Below are 22798 nucleotides of genomic sequence, written 5' to 3'. Positions count from 1 at the left end.
GTCCCATGTACCTTTTTTGGTTTCTCAAATTTTGCTACTACACCAATACCTTGGTCATAATGACCAGACACCTCAACGTTTTTCTTTTTTTGTAGTTGATTGAGGAATGGTACGCAGTGCAACTCCGGGCACAGTGCAACATAGACATGCACGCACGCACTCACGCACACTTACTTGACTTGGGTCTACAGTTATAGTAGAGGCATGCACTGTGTGCATGTGTTTCAGGAGTGTGTATTAAAGGCAGCAGCGCAGTAAGCGGGGGACAGGTGAACAGGAAGTTGTCATACCAGGACCAGGTGTTGGAGTTGACCTATTCGGGAGGAGATCCATGTCCTGCCAACACTGCCCTCAAACACAAGAGTGTCATCAGCTTCATCTGCAGGTATCTCTCTCTCTCTCTCTCTCTCTCTCTCTGTCTGTGTGTGTTTTTTATTATTTTAACTAAAATGTAATTATTTGGTCTGTGGAGGCATTGGTATTATTCCCAAAGATGTGATGGTGCTTGATCTCCCTGGTAGTAAAACATATTTCCTGGTTTCCCCTGCAGGTCAGCCGGTTCTGGGTCTGCCTCCACTGAACCCGTCCTAATTGACTCTGACCCTGAAACCTGCACTCACTTCTTTTCCCTACACACGGTCCTGGCCTGTGAACACCTGGTAAGAGTGTGCGTACGTGCGTGTGTGCGTGCGTGCATATCTCTTTGCTTGTAGCTGGAGCATTGGTCAAACTAGCATGTGTATACCCTTGCACATGTGTGCATGTGATGTGCGTGCGTATATTTGCGTGTGTTGTCCAGCTGTGATATCATTTGCAATCTCGACTTGTTACTGATTGCAGGAATTAGCTAACAAGCTAACAGCGCTGTGCAGCTAACCAATACATGCATGACGCACAGTAGCGCAGCAAAGTGACAGCAGAGATGTGGCAGGTTTAAGGTCATGGTCTGCATGGTTAATGTACACAAGTCTCTTTAAGTTACCGACATTTATATATAGAATCAACGGCTGACTTCATCTTGCTCATGTTAGGTTAGTCGAATACTCCCAAAGAAAGGTTTTGTCTTTCATTTTTTCAATGAATCGACACAAAAAGATAATTGATTATTCTGATTAACCATTTAACCCTGTATAATAGCCTATACTGCTTGTACAATGGTGGTGCACATCGCCCAGCCCTACTACATATAAACAATATAACTGTCAGAAAGCATATTTTTATTAGCCATTGAGTTTATAACACATCCAATAAAACACAGGAATCTAACTGGGTTCGATTTTACAAATTTTCACCCTTGTTGGATAGCAATTTCGGAGTAGATATTGATATTGTGCAAGAGGTCATAGTGTGTTCGTTTTAGATATTCTTCATAATTATATATTTTTGGTGTGAAGAATACTGACTGTGTTCACATTACAATAATGTACATCTGTATCTGCTATCATCAATCATCCCTGCCTTCCCTCTCTCTCTCTCTCTCTCTCTCTCTCTCTCTCTCTCTCTCTCTCTCTCAGGTGAAATGTTCCGTGCTCAACGGCTCCTCTCTCATAGACTTGACCCCTCTCATTCATGTCAGTGGTTACTACACTGCTACAGGTCAGCACAGCACTGGAAACATGATTATGTTGTTCTCGTGGTGTCTGACTAAACATGCTATTGTTTGTGCCTTGCGATGCGAAAGTAGTAAAGTACGTATTTGAACAAAATGTGAAAGGGGCTTTCTTACCGTAAGTACATTAACCTCTGGTGTCCAAGTTTTCCAAAAATGTCCAAAAGGAGCAAAAAAATAGCATACAAGCTCACGAGCAGATCAGCTATTTACGCTACATTGACAAAGTGTAAAGGTCTTAAAGGGATGGTTCACTTCCAAAATTACTTTTTGGGGGGCACAATTGATAGAAAAAAGTTATTTTTTGGGTGAACTATCCCTTTCAAGACAAAGTTTCATATAGCTTAAGTTGTACATTGTGTGACCTGTGTTCTGCGTGTAACTTCGAATGCAAATTGCAAACCCTTCTTTTCTCGTTGCTGTTGTCTCGCTAAGATGACGACGTGAACCCAGACGGCGGCTCGCCAGACTTCTACATCAACATATGTCAGCCTCTCAACCCCATCCCCGGTGTCACCTGTCCCCCCGGGGTCACTGTCTGCATGGACCCCGACGATGGGCCTCCAGTGGTTAGACACACAGTCACACACGCACCACAAATTACTTTGTCTTGTTTTAGTTGGTAGTAATATTCACAAAGATTTCTCCTCTCACTGTTGTCTCTCTCTCGTTGTTCCTCAGGACATTGGGCGAACAACGGCAGGGCCTCAGATCAACGTGGCCACCAACGAGGTGTCAATCACCTACAATAGCTCCACCCCTTGCAAGTCTGACCCCACCCTCAACTACACCTCCACCATTGTCTTCACGTGCCAGAGGGGCCTAGACCTGGTCTGTCCCACACACACACACACACACACACACACACACACACACACACACACACACTCTGCTCTGTCTCATTATTACTCTACAACCCATCACTTCATTATTTCTCACTTTCTCTCTCTCTCTCATCTCTCTCCAGGGTTCCCCCCAGATGCTGCGGCAGCAAGGCTGTGTGTACATGTTTGAGTGGGCCACGCCCGTGGTCTGTCCCGATGCCACACAGACCAGTGGTTGCAAGCTCACAGACGCTCAGCTCCAGTTCACCTTTGACCTCTCTTCCCTTAGCGGGGAGATCCAGGTAAACGGCTCTTGCTGCAGCTCTAAACCCTTCGCTAGCACCGTTGAATGTGAGCCCCAGACTAGACGATTACCGGTGGATGTCGTGGGGGGAAAATATTTTATTGTGTGTTTGCGTGTGTTTGCGTGCGTGCGTGGGTGTGTGTGCATGTGCACATGCTGTAGGTACCGGAGTCTCCAAAGTACCGGATCAATGTGTGCGACTCAGTGGCAGAGCCGGCCTGCAGCAAGGCCGCCGTGTGCCAGGTAACGAGCCCGGCCGCCGGTTCCACCACGGCCGCCGCTTCGTTTGGCATCAGCCAGGTGATGAGCATGGATTATAAGCATGAGCAGCAGGCGGTGCTGATGCAGTATGGCGGCGGAGATCCCTGTCCACCAGGTGAGGCTTTACACAGTGTAAACATGTACTGTATTACATTATGTATTATGAAGCTTTACACAGTGTAAACATGTACTGTATTACATTATATATTATGAAGCTTTACACAGAGTAAACATGTACTGTATTACATTATGTATTATGGATTCACACCCTCGCCGAGTAATCTTTTTCATGAATTACCCTAGTAATTATCCCATTTAGGCCTGACGTCGAAATAAAATAAAAAGTCTTCTGAAAGTATATATATTCAAAGATTTGTGCCACATTTTCACGATTTTTGAAAAATAGCAGACCTACAAGCTCGTAGCATGGCACGCTATGAGCTTGTAGATCTGCAATTTTTCAATATCTAAAGTATTTAATGCGCTGGCAAGCGTATAGCAGCACAGCAACTGAGAAGAAGTATCAAAAGCAATGACTAAATAATACAATGTGTATGCGTGTGTGCGCAACTGCGCGTGTGTTTTAGTGACGGAGCGGGAGGAGCAGTGTGTGTTTCCCTTCACACACATGAACAGGACGTACACTGAGTGCACGGCAGACGGCCAGGCAGACGGCAGGAAGTGGTGTGCCACCACTGAAAACTTTGCTACCGACAAAAAGTCTGGATTCTGCGCCAAAGGTAACGGATTTTGTGCAAGTGTCGCTGAATGTTGCACTGACGATGTTGATTGCGAAACGCAAACCTGTGTGCCTTTCAAGCTTCCCCTTTGCAGTTGGAGAAAATGAAAGATTGGTGGGGTAGTGACAAATCGTATTATTTTATTAGTTCATTAGCCTAAAATAATTTGCCTACTTTAGACGTGCTTGCATGCCTATCTATTCCCTTCGTCAGTCTACTTCACACACCTTTTTCTTGTCAGAATGAGAGCTGTTTAGGCTGGTTCTTAGTAATAGTAATAGTTATAGGCTGCTCCAGTGCATCTCAGGAGCAGGACTTGTAACGGGTAGAAGGAAGGCACTGGAGCAAGCTCTGACAATTAAAGCCTTTATTCAACAGGGTGCAAGTAAAAACGACAACGTTTCGATGTACTGTAACTATAAAATCTCTCCATCTTCGTCAGGTCATCAAAATGATCTGACGAAGATGTTAACTAAAAATACATTGCATGGATGCACCTGGGACGTTTCGGGTCTACCAACATCATACCCCTCACTCAGGCGACCCAGCCGGGGTTGATCAAATCCCGACTTACGTTCCAGAAGCTACCCTCGATCAGTCCATCAGGAAATGAGCAAGGCCACACAATCCGTTGCTCTGGAACTACTCTGCCAGGACTGGGAAAACCAGATTCTGTCGCGTGGAAGGACTAGGCTCTGTGGGTTGACTCCTGTCTGGGACCTACGTCTCACCAGGTCCACTCCTGCTCTTATAGTTATATCGAAACGTTGTCGTTTTTACTTACTGTAATTGATAGAAAATAATTCAAGGCTTCATGGTGTGTGTAATTGAGTACTTTTTGGGGTAAACTATTCCTTTAAGCGTACATGTTGTTTATTATTATATTATTTTCTCTCTTCTAATGCCTCTCTCCCTGTCCTCTCCCCCAGTGTCCAGCAAGCGTCATTCATCCATCTTGTTCGAGTGCGACCATCAGGCGGGGCACGGCTCCCCCCGCCTGCTGTCGGAGACGGGCGGCTGTTCGGCCAGCTTCCAGTGGCGCACCAACGCCGTGTGTCCGCCCAGGAAGATGGAGTGCAAGCTGGTCAGCCAGCACCAGACCTATGACCTCCGCACACTGTCCTCCCTCACGGATCCCTGGAAGTTTAGCTACCAGGGCGACAAGTATGTTTGACTGCTCTGTTCCACAAATTCATAGTCTCGGTACATTGTGTAGAATAGTGGTTCTCTGAGAGTGTATACATTTGTAACCAAATGGACCTGTGAGGTTCAATCTTATATTGAAATTTAATATGTATATGTATCAAAAAGTTACTTGTCCTCATAGAAAACTTAATCAAATCCAAGTTTTTTTAATATATATATAATATATAAATTAAGGGCATATTTATATCAATTTACCACTGCTAATGGATGTTTTTATATATGTATTATTATTATTTAATATTTATTCTTCCAAATGTTTATAGAACTATATAAATCGATAATCAGTGGTCTAGGTCTCCAAAATTGGGATTGCATTGGTCGACCATTAAACTTTGTCTCTCTTGTCTTGTGTCCTGTGTGTGTAGTTACTACATCAACCTATGTCAGGGGATCCACGGTGGACTGATGGACTGTCCAAAGGACGCCACCGTGTGCCGGCGCACAGCAGCGGGCAAGACCCAGAACCTGGGCCGTGTTTACACCCAGAAAATGAGCTCCACTGGTGGGTCAGAGATTTCAACTGGTGAAGAAGACCTTACTGCTACTAGTGCAATCATGGTTTCATAACGCTCCTGCTAAATCAAATGGCATCACAAGTGGCATACAAAATTTAAACCACTTAAAAACCCTATACTTAGGGCCGATTCATACTCCTATTTTACCGCTGTTTCGGCGCTGTAGTGCCGAAATGATTTCGGCTCGTCAGAAATTTTCAGTAGCACCGAAGAGCCGACTTCAGGACAGTACCCGCCCCCCCCCCCCCGAACCTCAAATGACGTCAAATTGTAGGCTCTACAGAGCCGAACCGACTTTTATTCGGCTCTAAAATAGGAGTATGAATCGGCCCTTAGTTGACGGGATTCCCAATAGCTCTATACTAGGCCCCCTCCTATGCTAAATATCATTGCCGAAAGCACATCTCGATGCATTGTGAGACTGTAGATATGCTTTTTTCGGCAAATGTGTTTAAGTGGCAAAAGTGGTTAATATCGGTGGCTATGATGTATCTGATTAGAAATCTGATATATGATAAATTGTGTCTTCAGGTGGTAAGATCCTGGTGAGCTACGCTATGGGAGATGCTGTCTGTGACAACGGCCTGACGGCTAAGACTGTGATCCAGCTCACCTGTGGGTCTACTGTGGGACACCCCATGCTAATCAGGTAACCAGCCTCTGAGTATAGGTAGACTGAACTCGGTTTGTTTGTTTTAAATGTTGTAATGTGACAACAATGTGAGTGCTGAAGACTCAATCCTTGCATCTCTGTGTGTACAACAAATATGCATCTGTCTGTTATTGTTTACGTCGCATTTTGCCTGTGGATCGCGAGTTTGACACCCCTGCTTTAGCACTAAGGCTTAAATATTGCATACAACTCCATATTGATTTTACAATCTACATCTACAGTACCATCTAGCAAACACACGCACAGGGTCCATTTTCCTATGATAAATACCCCCTAGGAGGCCTAGGGTTCAGAGAGTTCAGCGATGTGATTGAATAAACTAGAGCACAACAGAAAGTCCCAATAGATGACACGTTGGTAGTGTAAGAGTAAGATGCAGCTGTGTATCATGAAAAGGAAATTGAAGCTGATGAGCTGAACTTCAACATTAGCGATCTGAAGAATGACAGTAAAGTACACGTTCCCTAACCTTTTCACAGTCTCTAATACAATAGTAATTAGTAACTCAAGTTCATGCCAAATAGATTGACGTGCTGTGGTGCATTGTGCTGTTTTTCATTCAGTTAAACCCTCTCCCTCATGTAAAACAGGCTCTCCATAATCTAAACAACACACACATTCATTTACTCTGCACTTATGGATGCCTAACTAGCAGAACATTGTTTTACTTTTAAAAAGTTAAAGTTTTTCTCAGTTGCAGTTCCTTGAAAGATCATCGATTGCTTCTCTTTGAAAGATGTATTGAGAGATAGACACAAACGCACACAAGCACGTATTACACACGCTGTACTGTGATGTACACATACAGACTCACTCATTTATATACTCACATGAGCACATAATGTTAAAGGTGCCTATAAAATAGCTCAAAGCTTTATTGCTGATTACTTAGGTTAGGACCCCCGCAGTGGTGTAATAAATTATGTCATATAGCCCAATGTCCTAGTCGGATATCCCCATATATGGGGACTAAATATCCAATGAGCAACTACTCAGATTCAACAACATGACTGGAAGCGAGAGTCTTCATTACAGTGCCAATTAATCTAATCTGTGTGTGTGTGTGTGTGTGTGTGTGTGTGTCAGTGTGGACAAGGCAACCTGTGAGTTTGTGATTGGTTGGGAAACTCGTGCAGCATGTGCCGTCAAACAGCGAGAGGTGGAGATGGTCAATGGAACGATCCGGGTCCCCGATACTGGCGTCAATATCAGCCTGGGTGCACTTTACTTCAGGTAATGGACCCATAAGTGTCCATTTTGGCACTTTCACTTTCACACTGGTGTCCCTATTTGGGCATCTCAAGCCCACCACACACCGGCTGCGTCCGCCGCGCGGCGCCGCGCGGCGGACACGGCCGCCTCCATTATTTTCAATGAACCTATCGCACACCGGCTCCGTCCGTCCATACCATCCGTCTCCTTATTGTCCTTCCTGTCGTCTCCCCTCCGTCCCCCTCAGCCACCACCAGGCATCCGGGGACATTCGTCCAAACGGGGACAGCTACATTTATCACATCCAGTTGTCGGGCATCACCAACAGCTCTCTGTCCCGCTGTCTGGGAGCCAATATCTGCCAGGTCAAGCTCAACGCCGACTACAACCGCAAGATCGGATCCTCCAGCAAGGCCAAGTACTTCATCAAAGGTCATTTACTACACGTTTCTGTGTTCCTGAAAAGTCTGACAAACATACACATGCATACTACAAACATACACATGCATACTACAAACATACACATGCATACTACAAACATACACATGCATACTACAAACATACACATGCATACTACAAACATACACATGCATACTACAAACTGGCCTGCTGGCCTGCTACTGAGTGACAGCCTGTTTTGACCCGTCTTCCAGGAGGCAACCTGGATGTAACGGTGCCCTCCGAGTCGGTGTGCGGCCGTGAGAAGACCAAGACAGTGTCATCCACCATCATGTTCCACTGCAACCCATCGGTGGGGATGGGCATCCCAGAGTTCATGTTGGAGACGGACGGATGCCAGTACCTTTTCATCTGGCACACCAACGCCGTGTGTGGTCTGACGTGAGTACAGGCCGCAGTGGCAGACAGCCAGACACATGCACGCGCGCGCACACACACACACACACACACACACACCGCAGTTTTGGAAAAGAAAACATTCATTGAAATGAATGGCTTCTCTGACATAAGAAATGCAGACCGAAGGAGATGTACAAATATATTTATGAATGCTTAATTCTTTGGATGACTGCTGTTGTGACGCACATATCAGAAGAATGCATTGAGCAATACAGTACATGTATGAAAAACATCCATACAAACAGTATGTATAATTAACATAAAAAAAGAAAAGAAGTTGACCCTGATGAAGGCCGAAACGCGTTGGTCATGTTTTTAACCCTTGTTTTTAATATTTAAGTAATTGATGAAATAAAGGATTTTTTCTACTTTAACTGGACTGGCCTTGGACCCTCTTTTAAGTTCGCCACCTTATATCTCCTTCCACAGTGACATTGACTCAAGGTATAGGACTTTTTAAGAACTCTTGTGCTTTAATATAATTAACATATTCTCTCTCCAATCTGTCCTGCAGCACTGTGGACAGACAGACGCTTGACGATGGAGGGGAGGGCGATGGTCTGTCTGGGCGGAGTCAGGCTGTGGGGGCGGTGCTAGTCCTCCTATTGGTTGTCCTGACCCTCTGTATGCTGGTGCTGCTCCTGCATAAGAGAGAAAGGAGGTGAGAATCACATCATTTATGAGTGACAAAAGCTACAAAACTACCAAGCGTGGCCAGCTGCGTTGCAGCCGCTTATCCACTATGATATGCACTGTAAATGAAACGGGTACGGTTACAAATCCTAGGGAACTCGTTATCTCCCAGGGGTATTTGGAACCATTAAATCAGTGCGCCCAGAAATTTGCAGCTTCAGAGCCCATTTCAAGGTGACACGACGCCATCTTGGTTTGTGCTACAGTAGATAGCATAGAATGTAGCCAAAAGACCCCAGAGGGGATCGACAAGCAATCTTTCGTTAGAATTGTAATCATTGATTTAGAGATTAAGAGTTTGATCCCATCCATTAAAATGGGGGGGGGGGGGGTGACACTTTGGATGACGTCCCACCTGGAAATGACATTGAATGTTGCTCAATAGATGCTCCCAGGCTGTAGACTGGTGCGCTCTGTTATGAAGCGAGTAATGTTCCGTCTTTTGATTAATCTCCGTCCTGGGCATGGGGCGTAATTATTTAATAGGACGGAGACCTCCGTTTGGCCGGCCAGAGTGTTAACAGCAGAAAAGAGTAATAACTCCTTATACAGAACCGAGCTGGTATTGGAGAGAGAAGGGGAGTGGAAATGGTGAAAAATATGATTGATTGACACTTCACTGCGTCATTGTGTGAAACACGTGTAACAGGGATAGACTTCCGCGCTGGCTGATATTAAGTAGCTTGATTACATGCAGCCTGTTGCTTTGTCGCTCCTTGTGTGAATGCAGCAATATACTGTCAAATGGATAATGCTTCTCTGTTTGACACTTCATTGAGTTCTGTCTATCTTTTCATTTTGCAGGGAATTGGTGATTCAGAAAGTGGCTGGCTGCTGCAGGCGAGGCAGCCAGGTTTCCTATAAATACTCCAAGGTATGTGTTGGTGTATGAACAACTGAATTAAAAATAAAAATACTTCCTCAACACTGACCTCATGTAAAAACAGTTGTGTGTGTGTGTGTGTGTGTGTGTGTGTGTGTGTGTGTGTGTGTGTGTGTGTGTGTGTGTGTGTGTGTGTGTGTGTGTGTGTGTGTGTGTGTGTGTGTGTGTGTGTGTGTGTGTGTGTGTGTGTGTGTGTGTGTGTGTGTGTGTGTGTGTGTGTGTGTGTGTGTGTGTGTGTGTGTGTGTGTGTGTGTGTGTGCGCGTGCGCGTGTGCGCCCTCGGTCAGATTTGATTAAATGTGTTGTTTTGAAGGGCTTTGACTCTTGAGTTGCAACTGTGTGGCTTCAGATAAGGAATTCTACCCATCAACAACCAGAGACTCATTGTTTTACTCCCCAGGTCAACATGGATGAGGAGGGCGGTGAGGAGGAGATGGAGTGGCTGATGGAGGAGCTAGAGGCTCCTCCCACCTCCTCCGGCTCCAGCTCTTCCCGCCGAGGCAAGAGTCACCATGGCAACGGCCACATCACTACCAAACCGGTGAACGCGGATGGCCTGCGCTCCTCCTCTCTGGCCGACCAGGAGGACGACGACAGTGAAGACGAGGTGCTGAGTGTGCCCGGGGTGCGTGTGGTCAAGTCCTCTTCCGCACCTCCCAAAAGCTCCACCGGAGGGGGCCCTGCGTCCTCCTTCGCCCGCTCCTCAGCGCTCCGTAGTGCATTCCTGCAGGTGGGTCTGAATCGGACATCTATCTATAAATGCACCAAGTGTCTGTGTGTACGTAGGTACGTCTGTAATCCACGTAACTGGAGTTCGGCACGCACGTTCCACACCCCCACAGGGAGTGCAGTGCCCGGTGTCGAGTCGGATAGTTGTCCAGAACCAGCACAAAAGCCCCTGCACGGGCTCTGGACATTTCCATATATGGAGCTGGCCTGTTCTGACATCTCAATGAGATATGCAGGTTGTGACGTTAGAGCAAAGCCTTGAGTATTGTAAGGTTGATTGTTTGGTTCCTGGTATTGTGCATGCGTTTGAAGACATTATTGGATTTGAGGTACCACTCGTGTTTGTCGCTGTGCTCTGTTGTAGGAGGAGAGTGATGAAGACCTCGTCGGTCTCCTCGACGACTCCGACAGGAAGAGGAAAAGCCAATTATGGCCAACGGCCAGCGACAGGGCAGCCAACCAGAAACCAGACGAGGACGACAGTGATGAGGACCTCCTCAGGGTGTGACACTGCTTCCTCCACCGTCCAATCAGAACTTATTCCTGCTACGTATCTCTGGTGAATGTCTCCAACGGCAAAGGTGAGAAAAAGAAAAAAACAAACATCCGCAGCGATCGCGACTGCTTGACGAATGTGGAAACTCCCCTCCCTAGCTCCCCTTTTTTCTGGACTTTATTTCGTTGGACTACACCTTCACCAGGTTGCCGCCGCGGATACCTCCAAAGGTCCACCAAAACGGACTCACCAAAACTCTGCAAAATGCACAACAGTTGACGGTAGTGCATGGTTTGTCGATAGGTGAACGTTTAGAAAACTTATCCCGCGGACGCCGGCAGCCTGAGGTGTTTTGGCTTCTGTGGTTTCTAAAGGGAACGAGGACACAGTTGGTCTTTAGTGCTGTTTACAGTTGCTACGATAGCAGATCTTTCTCTCCCACCGACCACTCCACCCCCCGTTGCCTTCCCGATTACAAACATAGTTTTTTGTTTTGTTTTGTTTTCAACAAATCACTTTAACAGAAGGATTGATTTCTTTTGGCTCGCTTTGAGCATTGATGATGATGTACACACAGATGATGTTCTATTCAATGGACTTTTTTATGTTGGTTTGTCCTCGCTGATAAATTGCTCACGTACTTATTTTTTATATGTTATTCTTATTTAATTGTTTGAGCTGACCTGGCCATGTGCATCTCTGTTCTGGTAATAGTGCAATGAGTGGACTCAAGATGGCCTTAAGTATGAATGGGTAGTCAAGTCAAGTCAATCAGAACAGAGCTTCTAAGTTGTTATTATTCATATCATTTGAACACAAAAAGTTGTTTGAGTACCCCTACCCAATCCCAGCAACGCCATATTTATATAACAGAACCACAACAGATGTATGAAGTCGTCATGTTGATTTTCCATTCACACTCACACCCCATGCTCCATCTGCAAGCTTAGTTTCGCAACATAGCTTTATGCTTCAGTGTAGGCCATGTCAGGCAATCAAAGGTATTTTTTGTACTGTTTTTCTTTCTTTTTTTTTGCCAAATGCATGTCGTAGTTGAACAGCTGTTGTGCCATGCATATATCTGGAATGTATCCAAGTCACTTTCACACGTACATTCAATCAGTTTTGGAAAACAGGTAAAATGTTGATCGGTTTTACATCTCAGCAGAGGTATGTTCTGTAGACAGAACATAATTTGATTCTTTACATTACTGCTTCTGAACTGAAGTGAAACCGACCCCAATCTTCCAATAATTTAGTTGTGTATTTGCAGTGTCATTATTCCTACACAGTATAAATCATCCCTATATGAGTATTAGTTGGCTATCCAGTGAAATGAATAGATTCATCTTTATATACTGTACTGTAATGTTCTTTTGACATTTTGCACAGAAATAGCACACATGCTGGCTACGTATTTATTCCATTGAGAGTAATGCTTTTGTGAATGTCTGGTACAAAATGAGGAGGTAAAGAAGGCAGATTCTGTGATGTGATTTCACAGAATTCAGGGATAATCCTCAGCAGCTTGGAGTTGCTGTGAGACAGATTTATAGAACCATAACCCAGGCACTTGATGGATATATTAGCATCTTTAACCCCTTTTGTGCAATATCACTGCTCTCTGAGTTGAACTCATACCACTTATAGCAGCCTGTAGTGAAGAAATCTTAAATCAAATGCGATGTCATTGAAAATGAATTATCAGGCACAACCATAGGTATTCAATATAAAAAGGAAATGAAAGAAAAACAGGTTTTCTCCATTCAGGGTATTTCTAAATAAAGCTTTGTACACAAGATTTGTTAAGCCAAGATGAGAGCTTTTGTAACATGGAGATTCTCCTCACGACTCACAACAAATTGCATTTTTTTTACGATTAGGAACTGAGTCGTCAGGTTGAAAAGGTTTTGAGTTGTGCCATAATTATGAAAACTAAAATCACTTGCCATCCATTTACTATAAATATAACCTCATGAATTCAATGATTTTCCATGTGCTTGAGATCACAAAATGATATGGGATCCGCCATGATCATAATGAGGTATATTTCAGACTTTTGTCTGGTGCGAGATGAAAGAATGAGGCTGCAGTATCATGTGTTAATAATGGATTGAAGCCTTGTTCATGTTCTATAATGAATCTCGGATCGGATGACGTACTGATTTTGAATGTGAATGTCAGTTGTTTGTATCTCTTGAGCAAGACATCTGATTCTAATACCTCTTTGTTCACCCCATAATGCATCCTTCCAAGTGAAACGGACAGAATCTTCTCTTAAGAATTCAGCTGTTGATAAAGCAAGAGAACTTTCCAATGGAATTGTCAAGGTGAGATCTTCAATTGGTACATTGTCATGATGGAAGCAAATGTCAGTCCAAAGAAAGATGTCCCAGGCCATGTAAACGTAATAAGTAAGGCGCTTTACTGGCACAACAATTGAATGATCTTACATTTTGAGAATGAAGACATAGAGCCACCATCTACTGTATGTATATGAGGCACGTGAATGGCCGCTCCTTTGCTTGTTATTGTGTAACGTCTATCTCTGCTGTATCAAGTACCAAAGCACCTGGTACTGTATGTACATTACCATTCATGCCAAGGTTTTCCACTGCTCTTTCTTGTTCGTGCATCAGAGGCTATGTTGCCTTTGATCTGCTTTATACTTGGTTGCGCCGTTGCGCGGGTGTCTCGTCTGAACATAGTCGTTCTACAAGCTTGAAACATTGTGAGCTTGTAGTTCTTTAGTCTTACTGTACATAGCCAGATGATCGGAGAGATAGCCTAGTAAGCCTACTGATAGGTCTGGTGACATCTAAATTCAATGATATACTGTTTAATAATAATCGGTTACTACTCCGAATAATCTATATTGTGCAAACTAGTATCCCCTAGAATCTAGGGGATACTAGTTTACATATTATATTAATCGGAGCAGCAGCTGCCTGTGCAGATTTAATTTATTCTTTATGTTGATTTGTTTGTCCTGCACCAGCGATATACAGGACAAACAATCTACTGGTTTTCACTGTCTGAAGACGTATCTGTAGATGGACAGCTTTGATCATCTGGCTACATGAGACTAGTAGATCTGCTAGTTCCCATGCAAGACATGCTCTACATGAGACTAGTAGATCTGCTAGTTCCCATGCAAGACATGCTCTACATGAGACTAGTAGATCTGCTAGTTCCCATGCAAGACATGCTCGACTAAGTATAAATCAGGCTTTACTTCCTCACTGAACATCTATGGCAGTGGTTCCTAAAGTGGGGTTCCAAATGGATTAACTCTCAGAGTTAAGGGGGTCCTTGAAATTAAAAACATTTGAGAACCACTGATCTATGGTGAGGTTAACAGACTTCAGAAATGGTCGGGAGAGATTATAGGCCTGGCCCGTTGTTGTAAAGCAGTGTGAAAATAAGAGCATCGGAGCTTCTCTGTGAATTGGGTACTCTTGGGAAGCGATCATGTTTTACTTGTTGTCGTTTCATACTTATTTTATTTGGCGTAAATTATGTTCTCTGTTTTACTGCTTTTTTGCCTGTTTTCCTATTTAAAGAAAATGTTGATGTACAAAATAATGCATTATTTGAATAAATAATAGATCAGCAGTTGTCTAAACATCATTACATTTTCAGTCTTGAGATTTTATTTTTATTTATCCCATGACTTCATAATTATTCTGGAAAAAATGCAGGAACTGAAGTAACACTAGAGTTAAAATGACCACTGGTCTAACAGGGTGTGTTTGAAATGCTAAAACGTGAATCAGACAGAAACAATTCAAACTTGACCTCTGTTGGATCTTTTCTCTGGGATGTCAATAATTGAATGAGGGCGTGAGTGTGTATCGGTGTCCCCACACTTTTCTGCGCATTTGTGTCTGTATGTGCGTTTGTGTCTGACGTCTGAATTAGTGATCGCAACATTTTAACGCATCACTGGCCAGATCTTGAGCCAAGGTCAGCTGTGACGGTGGACCTTTGCTCCATGCTGGCCTGTTATAAACCCTGTGAACGGCACAGAGCAGCACAGCATCCGCCCTGCAGTCCGTTGCCTCTGCACACACATTACGAAGACTTTGCAACACAACGTAGCTTCACTTAATGAATAGACTGAGAAGAATCAATTCACATACACCCAAATTAAAGAACTATATTGCTTGCTCTGGGTGGATCTTTGTTGGTTGTAAAGTGTCTTGAGACAACTTGTTGTGATTAGACACTTTAATAAAATTGAATTGAATTGAAAGAACTCCACAGCACAACCATGACCACGTTCGATGACATCTTGGAGGAAGCCGGGAAGTTCGGCCGCTGCCAGAAGCGCATCTTTCTGCTGCTGTGCATGGTCTCCATGCCCTGGGCAGGCGTGTACGTTGGCATCGTGTTCCAGGGCTTCACTCCGGAGCACTGGTGCCGTGACCCGGCCGTGACAGAGATGAGGCAGAGCTGTGGTTGGAGCCTGGCGGACACACGCAGGCTCACTGTTCCCCTGGTCAACGACACTGGAGAGCCGCTGCACAGCACCTGTGAGCAGTACGACCTGGACTGGAACGCCACCGGACTCACCTGCGACGCGGAGAAGATGGACCTGAGCAAAGCCCCCGTGGCTTCGTGCAAAAATGGCTGGGAGTATGACTATGCAGGAAGGGAGTCATTTGTCACTGAGGTGAGGACATATGAGGTTTAATTATTCTTCATTAAAATCTGGTGGACTTTTTTGCTAAAAGTTTTAAATCCTGACCACAATACTTCTTTCAATGCCCTGGAACATCTCCGTATATCTCAGGATACTTCCATCACAATGTGGGACAAGACAGGGCTGTCTGATTTCTTCCCTTTTACTTGCCCGAGCTATACTGTAGATTATTATCTCCGCCAGGCCAGAACAGCCAGGGGCAGGGATTATGTTTTTATAGGCTGTGTGACGGTGTACCTGTGAGCACCACTAGACCGATCGGCGATCAGAATGAAACTTTGGACACACTCTCCCAGTCGGCCAAGGAAGAACCTCCTTTCAAATTTGCCTCAAGTTGGTGCTATGACAGATCGCTTTGAGCTTTGGCCTATATAAGGTCATACAATTTGTGCCTTGCTAGATTTAGTGTTTTTTTCAAAACACACTTTTTGCTATTATGTTCACAAAAATGTTCAAAATTCACAAAAATTTGTACACATTAACTCTGGCGATTTGGCAAACAAAATCAGGAACGATCTAGTTCCGGTCCAATTTAATTTTGGTCAATTTAATTTGTATTTATTTTTCCTTTTGACAAAAACCACAACTCTACCTTGGCAGGAATACATACTACATCATTTTAAGATGAATACTTAAAGTGCCACAATTTTTGTATTTTTCTAGTTTGTCATGTGTCTATGAGGTGACGGTACTGCATTAGACACCCTGGAGTTGTTTTTATGTGCAATGGTGTATTCATTTTGTATTTAGGGTTTCTTCCTGGAAGCTGAACCCTTGACAGTCAAACGGGCCAATGAAGTAAACAGTAATATAGTGACACCACACTATCAGCCCCTCCCCTAACCCCTCCCCCTTTATCATACAACTACAGCTGTGGGTGCGGCTTCAGTTCACTTAATGAACTGGTGGGCGTGCCGTGTCCACATAAAAGCATGATTTTAACAAATACTGTACACTTTTTGGAAAAAGTTCTTCCCCCTTATATTGTAATAATACCTGATGATCATGTTTTATGGTGGAAAAAAATGGTGGCACTCCATCTTTAAAATGATGCCTGGTGGTTCAGTGCAGTGCAGACAATAATGTATGCTCCTAATGATTGCGAGGACTTCCAGTCTTGGGGTTGCATGTCTCGCTTCTCTCTGCCCTTGGTTTTCTGTCTCTACATTCTCCTTGGTTAAGATGTTTTACATAAATATACAGAATATCTAGACTCCTACATGTTTTTTTGTTCCTCGCACACGTCACAGTATGTGAAAATAGGACAGGACTTACTTAAAATGTGTCAGAGTGGTAGTGGTTGCATACAAATTGAAACGAATTTCAAGACAAGGACGTGGTCACATTTGCATGTGTGTTTACTGTTTATGCTTGTGCTGTTCCTAGTTTAACCTGGTGTGTGCAGAAGGCTGGTGGGTGGATATGTTCCAGGCCACACTCAATGTTGGCTTCCTAATTGGCAGCATCGCTATTGGTTACCTGGCTGACAGGTAGGACCAGGATTGTTTTCTATCTTATTTGTCTGTTCCTCCACGTATCATGTCTTACATAATACAACTATATGCACATAATGAGATAGTCAATGGGACAGACCTATGAGCATCCCAAACTGTTGCTGAATTGGTATCCTTATTTCATATCCCTATTATTGATCACCCGGACATGAAATTTGTCAAACAATGTCTGTCTGAAAAAATGCCAAATATATGACTTTTGCATTTATGTCTCAAGGTTCGGCAGAAAGTTGAGTTTCCTGATGTCCAACCTGTTGAACGGCATAACGGGGATCATGGTGGCTTTGGCTCCTAACTATGTGACCCTCCTGGTGTTCAGAACTCTTTACGGCTTTGGTGTCAAAGGAGGCTGGGTGGCCGGATATGTGCTGAGTAAGGACCGTATTTCATTGAGAATGAGGCAACCTAGAGCTGTGCATAGTTCAGCCGAGTAGTTGGCCTTTGCACCCACAGAGGGTAGACAGAGTAACATACATAATACTGTAGGCCTACACAAACAGAATACGAATGGACATTACAATCAGTTCACACGTGTGTGTGTGTGTGTGTGTGTGTGTGTGTGTGTGTGTGTGTGTGTGTGTGTGTGTGTGTGTGTGTGTGTCTAGTCACAGAGTTAGTTGGGGTGGAGTACAGGCGGACGGTGGGGGTCCTGTACCAGATGTTCTTCAGCGTTGGCATTCTCCTCCTCCCTCTACTGGCCTACTTCATCACTGACTGGCGTTGGCTGAATGTGGCCATCACTGCACCCTACTTTGTCTTCCTGTCCTACTACTGGTGAGAAAACACCAGTATGTAATAGTTTGTGTGTGATGCAACAAATTGGACTTGAGAAACATTTTGAAATTAAGATGATTTTTGGACATTTCCGGCAGTGGAAACAGACAGGAAATGCGGAGAGAGAGAGAGAGAGAGAGAGAGAGAGAGAGAGAGAGAGAGAGAGAGAGAGAGAGTAAGGGGATGACATTCAACAAAAGGTCCGGCCAGTTGGGAATCAAACGGAAAATCGCTGATCACAGCATTGCACCCATGTTGTATGCACCCTAACCACTCGGCTGTCAGGTTGCCACAGGGTGAGGCATTTTGAAAGACAATAGTGACCTACTGTAAACTGATAGTGACCGGAGATTATGTGCACTTATAAACCTTGTTTCCAGTTTCCTCATAGGAAATCACCTGCTAGACACCTCCTAGTGGATTGATAATTCATTATTGGTATAAAGAGTGAAAACAGTCACAGAACTAATACTACATTGTCTTTGTTAAAATCATGATCATCACGTGCTGTGAGGGACACATTTCTGGTTACAGTATATATATCCCTATCCATTTTCGTTTTTTGTTCTTTTTTTTTCTTATCAACTAGTCAACTAGTGGATGTACTAGTTGAATAGTCGACTAGTTGCTTAAAGCCCTAGTGTGTGTGTTCCTTATATCTCTAACCTTCAATCTTCAGTCTGCGAGGTTCATGCAATATTATAATGTTGTCCCACAGGTTCATTCCAGAATCTCCCAGGTGGCTTCTCTCTCAGAACAAGTCTGCTGAAGCTGTGGAGATCACTGAGGCCATGGCCAAGGAGAACAAGAAGACCCTCTCCAAGAACATTCAGGTTGAGTACATTACAGGAACACACTTAAACATGAATCATCCTGTTATTAAACTTCATGCCAGTTTTATTGTCCACACCACACAATGAGTTTGCTAACACAATATTGTGGCATCTCTCTCAAAAGCAAGTCACTGATGAATGAAAAGGCCAAGAATTGCCATATTTAATTATATACAATATTCACTATAGCCATTTTACTTAAACACCTTCACACCTATTAGCTATTAAATAGGCTAAGGGTTTTCAAGAGGAAAGAGCAGCCAGCTATCAATTACAGAATAAAAAAGACATACCTAAACAAACAAACTTTGCTTTTGTGCTTCCAGACTCTGACAGATGATAACGCAGAGTCCTTCACAGTCTCCTTCATGGACCTGATCAGAACTCCCAAAATGAGAAAACACACCTTCATTCTCAGTGCCAACTGGTGAGTCCTTCTGTCTGAAGTCCCCCACTGGGAGGAGTGCTTAAAACTTTCATTTCATCAGTGAGGTGAGCGTTACCGCTATTTCGACTGCCCCCGGACAACTATTTCAGCATTTGGTGCCCCCATTATTGGATTTAATTTATCTTATAATTTGTAGAAAAAAGCCTATCTATAAGCTCAAGGCGCATTCCATCGCGACGCATTGAGCTTGTAGATCTATTTTCCCCACACTATTTTGTGAGCTTGTAGATCTTTTTTTTCATCCTATGCCTAACTGCACCTACTCTCTGTATCTCCTCCAGGTTCACCAGTGCTGTGGTGTACCAGGGCTTGATCATGAGACTAGGCATCCTGGGAGGTAACGTCTATGTAGACTTCCTGATCGCAGGCCTAGTGGAGTTCCCAGCGGCTTTCCTCATCCTTTTCACCATTGAGCGCATCGGACGCCGTCTTCCCTTTGCCACCGCCAACTTCGTCGCTGGAGCCGCCTGCTTTATCATCATATTAATTCCTGAAGGTGAGTCTAAGATCAAATAAGATGGATCATGATGAACGCTTTCCACTCATCTCACAAACCTGTGACATGCCAAAAGCCTTTGGCTCTTTTGGATATTTATTTTTTAGACAGGAACCCAACGGTAGAAAGGGAGAAAGACATACAACACAGATCAAACAAAAGTAGAACCTAATCATTGCAGATTGAATGCATCTATAGTGGCAACATCCTAATTGTTCACAAACACACCTCTCCCTTGGTTTGCTCAACAGATATGTTCTGGTTCAAGACAGCAGTAGCGTGCATTGGCCGGTTGGGGATCACAATGACATTTGAGATGGTGGTGTTTGTCAACACTGAACTCTACCCCACCTTTATCAGGTGAGAGACGATTCACAAACGTGGGCATCGTGGGCATCCCTTGCCCGAGTTTGGACTTTGGATATGAGCATAACAATCAATGCTGGGTGATGACCGTAATGAATACCGGTATTGAAACCAGGACATTGTGTAGCATGTAATAAAAATGTACCAATGAAACATCTCAACTCTTTTGTTTGATCCAGGAACTTTGGAGTGTCTGTGTGCTCTACTCTGTGTGATGTGGGAGGGATCGTAGCTCCCTTCATGCTCTACAGGCTGGCTGTCATTTGGCTGGATCTCCCACTCATCATCTTTGGTGGGTTCCATGAGACCTTGTGGTCCACGAGATCTACAAACTTGGAGAATGGGTATATTCCACAAAGAGATTTGCTGTAGGAGAAAAAAGGACGGGCCAAGTATAGACCCCTGTGGGACCTCAGACAGCAAAGTGTACATACTGTAGGCCGTAGGGTTTAGGTGGTTTGACCCTACCTGGAATCAAAGTATGTCTTGTATGCACTTTGCACCATATGCTATTTACAGAGACTGAATTACACATTAACATACATTCCCGACATGAAATCGCATCATTTTCTCATTCAAAATACACTTTCTTGTAATATTTACATACTTAATAAAGAAGGCAAGCATTCACACCATTACTTCCTTACCCACTGGCTTACAGCAGCCACGAGCAATCTAGGCTAGCAATGTGTTTCGGTACCTTGCTCAGGGGCACTTTGGCAGAGCTGATGGGTTACTGTAGATGTAATACCAGCCACCCTCCAGTCATCATTACGCAACAGGAATGTACACCTGCCTTGATGTGGCATTTTGGTTGGGACGCCTCGGATCCCTGCCTGGTGCCACCCCTAAGTGCATGTTTACACTACAACACAAGGCACATTTTTACTTTAACTGGACTTACATGTTGTGGCCGTGCAGAAATGTAAATTTTCTTTCACACAGTAGATAAAACTAGATGCTAATGAAAAGATTGTGCCGTTTGTGCAGGGTGCCTGGCATTCCTGGCAGGGGGGTTGGTGCTATTGCTTCCTGAGACCAAAGGAGTCCCACTGCCTGAGACAATCGATGACATTGAGTACCCTGAGAGGTAAATAGTCCCCCAAATACTTATTGGTTTTGCTTAAGACTAATGGTTATTAGCAACACCTACTATACATGCTGAATAACATGCATGCTAATTAATGACATGATTAATATCAGACCCTGCATTGTCTCATCATAATGTGTTTCTCTCATTTCTCTTCAGAGCAAAAGCGAATGCTGCTCTGAAGAGTCAGCAGCGTACTGTCCTTCTGCCCGACAGCAACGGAACAAGCAACAAAGATCAGTGCTCTGTCTGATTTCTGGCTGTATCACCATAGTATTTATTTATATTTTTCATGAGTTATGTATGATTGTTGTGTCAAAACGCTGAAAATGATACTTGTTGCATTGAAATATAATGTATTGTACAGATACCTGCCTTGATTTTTGTTCTTGATAATGTAGCGTTGGTCATTGGGTCTATTGGTTTTAGAATCATACAGCCCCTAAAAAATAACGGTATTAGGCCTATTTTAAATCAATGGTAATTTGGACTGGTAATTTGGTAAATGACTATGAAGTCAGAGAACACTGTATGGGGAAACAAAAGCTGACCCATTTGTATAAATGTATTTATTTGTCACTGGAGTTAGAGGGATAAGTGATATTGTGTTATGAGCAGTTTAAAATAAATCAATAAAAGATTACATTTTTTAAGACTTTACTCGTTTCCTTATGCAAAAATGTACCCTTGACTAGAATTTTACATTGACCTCATGTTCCCTTGCTGCCACATGTGGTCACTTTAAGAATAGTTTCACCGAGATCCTTGAACCTCAAAACATAGACACCTTATTTGTTCATTTAAGTGCAATATTGGCTGAGATATAGTAAAAATCGTTTTTCTTTTTATAATGGTGGCACTAGTTTGCATGAAAATGATAGATGGGACACTTTGCCAACTTTTTAACATATAGCTCATTCAAGTAAGAAATATTCCACAATGTGGAGTCAGTTCAATCTCAGTCATTCATTTATTCCAAATGTATATGTAGGATAAGCCAAAGCCACCCCCTATTTTTGGTTGTTTATTTAATTATAATGCATATTCTACTCAAGTTCATAATGCAGTTAATGGCATTACAAGTCAAATAGTTAAAAAGATAAAAGTTCATGCATAAGTGTATTTCATTTTGTCATTGTTCTATGTAAAGTTAGTCTGCCCTGCCATGAACAAAACAGAGCGATTGCTCCTCTAAGCCACAAGGGGGCAATATACTCCAGTGAGTCAGCATGTTTCTGCCAGTCAGGCAATGAGGAAGCCAGTACATCCTGTATATGGTGATGGTGCATAAGCTGGACAACATGTGTCTCACTCATTTGTGTGTGTTTAACTGTCTTGTTGCAGGTGAGATATATAAGAGAGTGGGTTCATTTAGACATACTGTATAAAGTAGCTTAACAGGGGATATGTTGATAGTGGAAAAGGTCTCCACAATGTTTTAGAGTACTGTCTGTAGTCAGGTTTTGCTTAGCAGCTAGCAGCTAATGCTAACTCTGTGATAGTCACTGCAGGAGGCCCCAAGCTACTACTGTCTGTCTGATGTTATTGATAATAATTCCAACTCACTGTG

The 22798-nt window shown here is 43.6% G+C and overlaps 2 protein-coding genes across 2 annotated transcripts in view; both read left to right on the top strand.

Annotated features, from left to right (window-relative positions):
• Window positions 1-14617, top strand: part of igf2r (insulin-like growth factor 2 receptor) — a 48827-nt gene extending 34210 nt beyond the window's left edge. The window contains exons 34-51 of the mRNA XM_080791571.1: window positions 229-385; window positions 551-659; window positions 1515-1596; window positions 2045-2178; window positions 2291-2440; window positions 2577-2735; window positions 2900-3113; window positions 3586-3738; window positions 4668-4902; window positions 5310-5446; window positions 5991-6108; window positions 7219-7365; window positions 7592-7776; window positions 7998-8184; window positions 8717-8863; window positions 9700-9769; window positions 10178-10507; window positions 10871-14617. Coding sequence (XP_080647697.1) covers window positions 229-385; window positions 551-659; window positions 1515-1596; window positions 2045-2178; window positions 2291-2440; window positions 2577-2735; window positions 2900-3113; window positions 3586-3738; window positions 4668-4902; window positions 5310-5446; window positions 5991-6108; window positions 7219-7365; window positions 7592-7776; window positions 7998-8184; window positions 8717-8863; window positions 9700-9769; window positions 10178-10507; window positions 10871-11014 — 2858 coding nt within the window. The 3' untranslated portion in view covers window positions 11015-14617. The remainder of the gene's footprint in view (window positions 1-228; window positions 386-550; window positions 660-1514; window positions 1597-2044; window positions 2179-2290; window positions 2441-2576; window positions 2736-2899; window positions 3114-3585; window positions 3739-4667; window positions 4903-5309; window positions 5447-5990; window positions 6109-7218; window positions 7366-7591; window positions 7777-7997; window positions 8185-8716; window positions 8864-9699; window positions 9770-10177; window positions 10508-10870) is intronic.
• A 658-nt stretch (window positions 14618-15275) lies between these two features.
• On the top strand, window positions 15276-21232 carry LOC308333902 (solute carrier family 22 member 2-like; the record flags this gene model as incomplete). Its single annotated transcript, XM_080790425.1, has 10 exons — window positions 15276-15677; window positions 17094-17197; window positions 17439-17593; window positions 17827-17995; window positions 18714-18828; window positions 19155-19255; window positions 19558-19772; window positions 20024-20132; window positions 20318-20430; window positions 21129-21232. 10 exons carry the CDS (start codon window positions 15276-15278, stop codon window positions 21230-21232), a joined length of 1587 nt encoding a protein of 528 aa, XP_080646551.1.
• Window positions 21233-22798: the final 1566 nt, after the last annotated feature.

The sequence above is a fragment of the Protomyctophum bolini genome, assembly GCF_963924005.1.
Source record: "Protomyctophum bolini genome assembly, chromosome: 19".
NCBI classification, from domain to species: domain Eukaryota; kingdom Metazoa; phylum Chordata; class Actinopteri; order Myctophiformes; family Myctophidae; genus Protomyctophum; species Protomyctophum bolini.
This window is presented reverse-complemented; position numbering and strand designations above follow the sequence as displayed.